This window comes from Monomorium pharaonis, chromosome 1 (genome assembly GCF_013373865.1).
Source record: "Monomorium pharaonis isolate MP-MQ-018 chromosome 1, ASM1337386v2, whole genome shotgun sequence".
In the NCBI taxonomy this organism is placed as follows: Eukaryota; Metazoa; Arthropoda; class Insecta; order Hymenoptera; family Formicidae; genus Monomorium; species Monomorium pharaonis.
In genome coordinates, this window is record NC_050467.1 from 33392274 (window position 1) to 33403057 (window position 10784).

The 10784-nt window shown below is 31.5% G+C and overlaps 1 protein-coding gene across 1 annotated transcript; it reads left to right on the plus strand.

Moving 5' to 3' along the window:
* Positions 1-3698: 3698 nt before the first annotated feature.
* Positions 3699-10447, plus strand: LOC118647164 (proline-rich receptor-like protein kinase PERK2). Its single transcript, XM_036291458.1, has 2 exons — positions 3699-4499; positions 10417-10447. The coding sequence occupies exons 1-2, from the start codon at positions 3949-3951 to the stop codon at positions 10445-10447; spliced, it is 582 nt and encodes a 193-aa protein (XP_036147351.1). The 5' UTR covers positions 3699-3948.
* The last annotated feature ends 337 nt before the right edge of the window (positions 10448-10784 follow it).

Below are 10784 nucleotides of genomic sequence, written 5' to 3' on the forward strand. Positions count from 1 at the left end.
TTATAAAATGTGATTCACAATAAATTTTAAATTAAAATGTTATATTTATTTATATATGTATGATACATAATATATAGACGATACATATATATTAATATATATATTTATACATATTTTTAATCTGAGTGTATTGAAACTATATAACTTTGAATGGAGAATATAATGAACTATGTCAATATTCATTCCCATAAGAACGCAACACACTTGTTTCGTTTTTATTTATTTATAAATAATAATTAGTATCATCTCACAAAAGACGCATCTAATTTTTAAAATATTTAGTACCGTTGAATAGACGCTCCCCTGAAATTTTATTAATTTATTCATATAGTAGCGTCAGAGAAGATGCTTCTGATTTATATTATAATAAGTACCGTCGAAATAAACGCTTCTGATATTTTATTAGTTCCATTGGAAAAGACGATTCTAATTTCTATTTTATTTAGTTCCGTCTATAGCAATGCTTCTGATATTTTACCAGTTCCGTTACAAAAGACGCTTCTGATTTTTATTATATTCAGTTTCGTCTAAAGAAATGCTTCTGGTATTTTACCAGTTCCATTAAAAAAGACGCTTCTGATTTCTAATATATTCAGTTCCATCTAAAGAAACGCTTCTAGTATTTTACTAGTTCCGTTTGGAAAGATGCTTCTGATTTATAATATATTTAGTTAGTTCCGTCTAAAGAAATGCTTCTGGTATTTTACTAGTTCCATTAAAAAAGACGCTTCTGATTTTTATTTTATCGCCATACCTTTACTTTGTGGCGTTACATCCATACTCATTTCTTGAGTACAACTTCTCCAAAGCTTTATTGTGTCGTTTTTACTTGGCTTTTTTAGAACTGCCATCTGCAACAAAATAAACATATTAATAAACAATAAGAATAAACTAAAAGAAAAGTGTTACAAAATAATATAATACTAAAATTATTTTTAAAAGATGTTCTTATATAAGATGAAATAAAAGATAGAAATATAAGATAGAAATAGAGATATAATAAAATGTAATTTTCTGAACAATAAAAATCTGTCAACATAAATAATAAAAGAAAAATATATAGATTAATAAAAAGATTAAAATTGTGGAAAGACTGTTATATGTACATTACTCTACCTTATATTTAAAACTTCTATTTAACAAAAAGACTATGATAAAGACTGTCTGTCTGTTTATACATTTGTCAAACGTCTGATATAAAATTACACAACATATACTGACCTTTATTTCCATTCTTTTTTTCCGGAGAGTATAATGGCAAACAGATGCACTATTTTTGCACTGTATATCCGTATTAAATAAATAACTTCACTGTACTATTTTTCTCTTGACAGCTCTATGTCAATCTATGTGATCTGATTGTTGTCACGCTGTGTCGCGTCACGCGGGGTGCGTTTTTAAATTTGCAACGGATGCACTGGAGTGTTATTCTATCTTTGTTCAACTTTCCGTAAGTAACAAAGGTGGAATGACATTCTGATGTATCTGGCTGCATCCGTCGCGAATTTAAGCACCCGCGGCGCCGCTGTCGCACTCTATTAGGGTCGATTCACAATGTACGGTACAGACCATAGACTAATGGCCTGTTCTTTTTAGTTGCACTATTACACTGGTGCAATAAGTTAAAGTAAGACAAGTATATTTTTTCTCATTCTAACTTATTGCATCAGTGCAACAGTGCAGCTAGAAAGAACAGACCACAAGTTGTCTTAATCTATGGTATAGACCATCACGTATCGATGACAAAATTATAAACCAAATCAATACAAATCCTTAAACATACGTATTAAATGCGATTATTGGTACATTCCGTTGAAATGTGTTGGCCGATGTTGATGTATATGAACAATCACATTACCCAGACAGCACACAATATTTATGATAAATATTTATCAATATTTATTAATATTTAATTTGTTTAAATATCATATAAATATTTTATACATATTTTGCATACATGAAGAAATAAAATCTGTATTCAACATACTATTAAAATATAAACTAAATATTTTATACAATATTTGTGGTAAAATAGATTGTATAAATAATATTTTTATATTTATGATAAATCTTTATGATTTGTCAAATCTAGGACCACAAAAATATTTATAAAATATTTGAATAAATATTTATAAATATTTATTTTATCAAAATATCGTAATATTTTTCACATATTTCATATACATGAAGAAAAAATCTTTATTCAACATATTATTAAAATATAGTGTAAATATTTTATCATAAAATATTCTAATAAATATTATAAATATTTTGTTAATATTTTATAAATGTTGTGTGCTGTCTGAGTAAAAATGCATGTTATATTTTGTCGTATCAGTGCTGGTTTGTTTTGTTTAGTGTGAACTGACCTTAACCCTTCTTACTCTGCTCTCACTCAGTTACAGCTGGATAGTAGCAGAGAGAAGGATGAGAGGTGTCACGGCCCGCTTTTGGGTGATCCCGGTGATCCTCTGCTACAAAACGCCCCCTGACAAAGTGTGTATGAACTACTTAGCCAATGCCCATATTCTCGAGGCAATGCCCACAATTTTTCGGTCGTGTTCCGTGCTACGTCCATAATTTTTCGGTTGCGTTCCGTGCTAATGTGCAGGAAGCGATAGCTATATGAGAGTGAGTGAGAAGGTAATGAGAGCAAAGGAGATGACAACAAGAGAGCCTGGAGAGCGAGCGAGACAGTAATAGGAAGGAGCGAGATGAGAATAACAAACAAAGAGAGGGAAAAAGGCTCGAGCTCGAGCCTCCGATCCTTCTTTCTATGCTTATTATTCTCATCTCGCTCGTTCCTATTACTGTTTCGCTCGCTCTCCTGGGTCTTGTAATCGTCTCTCTCGCTCTCATTACTTTCTCGCTCGTTCTCATATAATTGTCGCGTTATCATTCGCTCGCCCTTTCAGTTCGCTCACATAAAGTATTTAAAGACCGACGATTAGAAATTTTTATCATTTTTAAAATTATATCTTACACTTTATTATATATATATATATATATATATATATATATGTATATACGATTATATATTTATTAAATTATATATTTGTATTATATATGTTTAAAAAAAAACTTAACTCGTTTAAAAAGAATCTCGCGTGTCTTTCTGAATTAGACGCAAGACACTGTCACATCTTTTAATTATGATGTGATTAAAAAAATATTTATCTCGTAATGAAAATGAGACGAAAAAAAATAACACATGCGGAAGAATGCTCGAGGATCGAATCAAATTTACCGTGATGACTTTATTCTTGCCACAAAATAAAGATGTAGCCTCTTTTTTTTTTTTTTTTTACGAGGGAGGGGAAAATGCCTACCGCACACCCCACCGGCCGTCCAGTGGGGTAGTGTGGGGCTTGCACCCACTAAAACCCCCCCCCCTTTACCTACATTATTCCTAACATCTATATTTTCTATTATGCACAAGGATTAAATGATTAAGTTATTTGTAATATTTAGAATAAAAAATATTTATATTTATTAATAAATGTTATGCACTGTAAAAGTTATAATTAATAGTTTGTCCTCTTCCACCTTGTCCTCTTCCACCTCGTCCTCTTCCACCACGTCCTCTTCCACCTCGTCCTCCTCCACCTCGTCCTCTTCCACCTCGTCCTCGTCCTCGTCCTCGTCCTCGTCCTCGTCCTCGTCCTCGTCCTCGTCCTCGTCCTCGTCCTTGTCCTCGTCCTCGTCCTCGTCCTCGTCCTCGTCCAAAAATAATTTCTTTTATTATTTTTCCCAGTTGTTCGGTCTGAAATATTTATAATAAAAATATTTATTATAAAACATGCTGTTAATAAAATGCTTGTAGTTATTCGTAAATATATTTAACGTAATTTTTATAATTTTAATATTTGTTAATTATTTAATTAATAAAAAGTTAAACACTTACATTTAACGTGAATAAGCCGGGCGCAGCCGTCCCTGCCATCGTCGATGTCTCCGCCGTCGCTGCCATCGCCGTCGGCGTCGTCGATGTCGACGCCGTCGCTGCCACCGCCGGTGGCGTCGTCGCTACCACCACCGGCGATGTTGTCGATGTCTTCGCCGTCGGCGCCGTCGCTGCCAACGCCGTCGACGTCGTCGCTGCCATCGCCGTCGGCGTCGTCGATGTCGACGCCGTCGCTGCCACCGCCGGTGGCGTCGTCGCTACCACCACCGGCGATGTTGTCGATGTCTTCGCCGTCGGCGCCGTCGCTGCCAACGCCGTCGACGTCGTCGCTGGCATCGCCGGCGATGTTGTCGATATCTTCGCCGTCGGCGCCGTCGCTGCCACCGCCGGCGCCGTCGCTGCCACCGCCGTCAACGTCGTCGATGTCGTCGCTGGCATCACCGTCGGCATCGTCGATGTCGACGCCGTCGCTGGCATCGCCGTCAGCATCGTCGATGTCGACGCCGTCGCTGACATCGCCGTCGGCGTCGTCGATGTCGACGCCGTCGCTGTCACCGCCGTCGCCGTCGCTGCCACCTCCATCGACGTCTTCGTCGTTGCCATCTTTTTTAATAATAAAATACAAAATAAGATTATAAATTTGAAAGAATTAATAACAACCAACTTATAAAAATGATGTATTATCAAAGTTGAAAATGGTCGAAATACTTACGTTGTTTCACTTGCGACTGCCGCTGTAACACTGCGGTCGTCCGAACGCGATCGGCGATGCCACAGTTCAGATGAGAGCGAGCGAGACAGTAATAGGAGCGAATGAGAGAGGTATAACAACATGCGAGGCGAGGAAGACTCGATCTCGATTCTCGAGTCTTCTTTCCATGCTGTTATTCTCACTTTTAAAAAAGGTAAAAAAAAGCGCCAAGTGTTTGGTTTTTCCCTTAAGCAAAAAAATTATTGGATGTTTTAACCTAAGTAATATAAGAAAGAAATCACAAATTCAAGATAAAATTTTTAATCAAATTCAACCTAAGTGGTATATACTTTTGGATGGTTCAACCTAAATATTATACTCACACATAAATTAACTTCTCTACAATAATAATGATATCTAAATATTTTGCGCCAATTATAAGAACAAATATTTTTATAAAAACTAAAACATTATTACTATTCTTTAGCCAGTTTTTATAATACAAAATTTTTTAGATTTGACACTATAAAATTAAAGTATTACGTTTTTTTTTTCTACAAAAGTAATGATATATATAGAAAATGCGCCAACTATAAAGTAGATGTTTATACAAGCTAGAACATCTACTTTATTATGCTTTGGCTGACATTATAGTTTAATTTTTTATTAAGCCCGTATCAGACTAGAGATTGATATTGAGATTGAAATGAAATATAACCAATTAGTTAGTCAAATTCTAATTCAATCTCAATCTCAATCTCTAGTCTGATATAGCTTTGATTGTCTTAAGTTTGTCTTTAGATACAATTTCGTTAATTACGAAGTATTTTAACGATAAACTTAAGAAGATTCTTAAATATAAGATTAAACTATAAATATTAGCCTTTTGTATTAAATATTGGCTGCTGTGCGCCGATACGAGGCTGCTGTGCGCCTGCAAAAAACAATTGTCAGGAAGTATATTGGCAAAGAGTAAAGAAAATAATATTGAGCTGGTAAATAAGTTTTAATACAAACAAATTATAAATATTACAAATAAATATTTTAATACAAATAAATATTTTACTACAAAAACTTGGCGCTGCTAAACCGAATAATTTGCTTTAATACAAAATCATTTTCTTACAATCTCACTTACATATTAAAACAATACATATAACATACACGCATGCATGAGAGAGAGAAAGAAAAAGAGAGAGACAGGTATTCGAACGTATGCACGCATAAGAGACAGATACTACTTTCTTAAAAGTAAATCGCTTCCTTATAAACTAATAAGTTATATTATACTAAACTTAAGTAAATCGCTTCTCTATAAACTAAGTTATATACTAAACACACACACACACACACATTCAGATGCACATACAAGAGAAAAAGGAAGAGCTGGCAAATTATTCGGTTTAGCAGCGCCAAGTTTTTGTAGTAAAATATTTATTTGTATTAAAATATTTATTTGTAATATTTATAATTTGTTTGTATTAAAACTTATTTACCAGCTCAATATTATTTTCTTTACTCTTTGCCAATATACTTCCTGACAATTGTTTTTTGCAGGCGCACAGCAGCCTCGTATCGGCGCACAGCAGCCAATATTTAATACAAAAGGCTAATATTTATAGTTTAATCTTATATTTAAGAATCTTCTTAAGTTTATCGTTAAAATACTTCGTAATTAACGAAATTGTATCTAAAGACAAACTTAAGACAATCAAAGCTATATCAGACTAGAGATTGAGATTGAGATTGAATTAGAATTTGACTAACTAATTGGTTATATTTCATTTCAATCTCAATATCAATCTCTAGTCTGATACGGGCTTAATAAAAAATTAAACTATAATGTCAGCCAAAGCATAATAAAGTAGATGTTCTAGCTTGTATAAACATCTACTTTATAGTTGGCGCATTTTCTATATATATCATTACTTTTGTAGAAAAAAAAAACGTAATACTTTAATTTTATAGTGTCAAATCTAAAAAATTTTGTATTATAAAAACTGGCTAAAGAATAGTAATAATGTTTTAGTTTTTATAAAAATATTTGTTCTTATAATTGGCGCAAAATATTTAGATATCATTATTATTGTAGAGAAGTTAATTTATGTGTGAGTATAATATTTAGGTTGAACCATCCAAAAGTATATACCACTTAGGTTGAATTTGATTAAAAATTTTATCTTGAATTTGTGATTTCTTTCTTATATTACTTAGGTTAAAACATCCAATAATTTTTTTGCTTAAGGGAAAAACCAAACACTTGGCGCTTTTTTTTACCTTTTTTAAAAGGGTAATTTTGTTGGGATATCACGCATTTTGTAATGTTTATAGACCACTTAGATTGAATTTAATGTATCTATCACTTAGATTGAATATCTTGAATTTTGTAAATTTTTTGTTAAAGGAAAATCACACACTTGGCGCTTTTTTTACCCTTTTTAAAAAGGTAATTTTGTTTGGATATCACGCATTTTATATTTTTTTATAAACTACTTAGTTTTATAGACCACTTAAGGTTACACTCTAAAACTTTCTTTTTGAGAAAAATTTTACTAAGAAGTTAAAGTTTATATAACGGATATAATACTATAAATTTTTAAATAAAATTTTTCTTTAGAGCATGTTTTGGAACCATGCCTAAGTTGAATTTGATGAAAACGATTATCTTGAATTTCTGTCTTCCCTTAAAGAAGCCCACACACTTGGAGCCCTTTTTACATTTTTATTTAAAAAGGTAATTATGTTTGGTCACTAATTTAATTTAAATAATATATTTCCTGAAAAATCATTAAATAAATGATTTAACCAATACTACATATGTCACTTGACACGGGCTGACCCGTGGCCCGAGCAACCTGCGTAACCGATTATTAAAATAAAATAGCTCTCTGATTTTACATTAGTATCGATGAGAAATGAGATGTATGATGTAGAAGATTTGTGTATTGGTTAAATGTTGCTGTAATTGTCAATCAATATTAATTATCTAACAAAATTTCAAATCAAATAAATGGTTTTAACAATACTATTTTATTCTTTACTAGTAACATATAATTGTATCTTGGTGACAAAAGTAATACCTTGGTGATGATGATAGTTTTTATCCTTATAACATGATTGACAATTACAGCAATAATACACATTTTCTACATCATGCAACATCTCATCTACCTCATCAACACCAGTATAAAATCTGAGCTATGTTATTCTCTGATTATTTAATTTTACATTTGTGTCAATCTCATTTATTTCATCGACACAAGTGGAAAATCTTAATGAACGATGATTAAATAGATGAGATGTTAAAAATCATTAAATAAATGATTTAACCTCCACTACACATGTCACTTAACAGGAGCTGACCTGTGGCCAGAGCAACTTATGTGACCGGTTAAAATTAAAAATAAAATAGCTCTGTAATTTTATATTAGTGTCGATGAGAGATGAAATATTGTATGATGTAGAAGAATTGTGTATTGGATAAATGTTGCTGTAATTGTCAATCAATCAATATACTATTTTTATTCTTTACTTTATTATCCTTACAACATTATCATTGAAATTACAACAATAATTACACATTTTACATCACGCAACATCTCATCTACCTCATCGATAAATCTGAGCTATGTTACTCTCTGAAATTAATTAATTTATATTGGTGTCAATGATTAAAATCATTAAATAAATAATTTAACCTCCACTACACATGTCACTTGACAGGAGCTGACCTGTGGCCGAAGCAACTTATGTGACCTGTTAAAATAAAATAGCTCTGTAATTTTATATTAGTGTCGATGAGAGATTAAATATTGTATGATGTAGAAGAATTGTGTATTGGATAAAAAATGTTGCTGTAATTGTCAATCAATATTATACTATTTTTATTCTTTACTTTATCCTTACAACATTATCATTGACAATTACAACAATAATACACATTTTACATCACGCAACATCTCATCTACCTCATCGATAAATTGAGCTATGTTACTCTCTGATTAATTAATTAATTTATATTGGTGTCAATGATTAATAATAATAAAACCTCATATATAACCTATCATCTTCACGCAACTAATTCACGGCGCGAGCGAGCCACTGGTGACCACGTGACTTATACATTGCCATATACGGTGCTATAGTGACGATGCGAACGCCACACGGTAGTAGATGAGCGAAATGGATTTTCGTCCCTCATTTTCGGCACCCGCACTACCCGCAGAGATACCAACAAGGTTGACGATGACGACGACGTATCTTAAATGAAATTTTGGCTTTTCGGACTTTGCGTCGCGATATCTCCATTCATAGGACATGTAGAGAAAAAATAAAAATAGTTTTCTAATATAAATCGACCCCAAGCTTTCGATTGAGCTTACTTAGAAACTCGATCAATTTAACCGTTTCTGAGATTCAATAATCTCGAGTGCTCGCAAGTCGCGTACTCGCGTAAAGAGCACGGTCGGGCTCGCGCTGCGCTTTCACTTGGCGCGAGCCACTACCGTGTCTCTTGATCTTGCTCGTTCCTGTTATCGTCTTGCTCGCTCTCTTGGTTCTCGTTATTGTCTCGCTCGCTCGTATTACTTTTTCGCTCGTTCTCATATTATTGTCGCGTTATATCTTTCCGTTTGCTCATATAATTATATTTAAAGACCAACGATTAGAAATTCATATAATTTTATAAATTATATATTAAACTTTATTATATATAGATTATATATTACATGTATTTATATATTTATTTAATTATGTGTTAAAAAAACAACTTGACTCATTTAAAAAAGATCTGCATTAGGTGCAAGACAGTGTCGCGTCTTTTATTGTAATTATGATGTAGTTAAAATTATGATGTAATTAAAAATACAATACATATTTATCTTCTTTTTAAAATAAAAATAGCACTATAAGTTAAAAAATTAAAAAGTAATTACTTTATAATTATATATAGTGTTAAGTAGAAAAAATTGCACGCACACCTTACTTAATGTAATATTACATATATAAAAATATCACACACACACACACACACACACACACACACGCGCGCGCGCGCATATATGAAATATTGTATTAAATAAACCATGCGTGCGCTTTTTTAACACTAAAATACTAAATAATTATTTTTGTTTATTTTAATCTTTTAAACTTATAATGCTACTTTTATTGGTAATATAGAGAATTTTTAAGTTAATACAATTTTTATTAATTACTTTTTTTATTGTAATAAACGAAGCTCTTGCTACTAACAACTTATAAAAAAAAGAATATATTTCAAAAAAAAAAAAATTATTAATAAATAGCCTAAAGTGAATTTTACAATAAAGGTAATAAATAAATTAGAAACTTAAAATATATACTAAATATATATTAAATAATATATAAAATATTAACTTATTTTTAAAAGATAAATTATATAAATAAATTAAAATTTTTATTTATTATAATTATATTTTATACTAAAGCACTAAATGTTACACCAATAGATTTCCACATCACCCTTGAGGTACTATTGTTGACGCGTTTTTTTTAAAGTGGTGTCCCCAGTAGGCCTATTCCACTAATATTACAAAATATTATTTACATTTTTTTATCCTAAAAAAATATTATTTGATCTATTTATATCAAAGATATTGCAAGAAACAAAATTCAGCTAATCAGTCACAAATTTGATTTAGAACGTAAAACGCATTTTTAAAGATTATTTCAAAAAGTACAAAATAGAAATAAAAACTTTAATTATATTTAGGTTGTCGTTAATGAGTTTCATATAAAGATCGCAATCACAATTAAAATAATTGCACAAATCTTGAACTAACAGGTCTCATCACGAGGAAATCTACATGATGTAGGTTTCCTGTAATTAAAAGTATCAGCTGTTTTTTAACTGAAATGAAAGTATCAGTTAGACGATTTCTTCTTGTGTTTTATGATTAGTTAGAAGTAAAAATGTATTTTACTTCAATGTATCTGTGCATACATATTTCTGTATATGTATATATTTCTGTAAATGGTACACGTGTACCTTTTCAATTATACGACAACCTTTTATATTTTATAACTAGCTGTGTGCGTCAGAATAACCTTCCTTATATCTTTATTGCAATTTGAATCTTATTACGCATTATTTAATAAGAAAAATCATGATTTTACAATTTCGTAGCATGATCACATTAAGAAACTTTACTT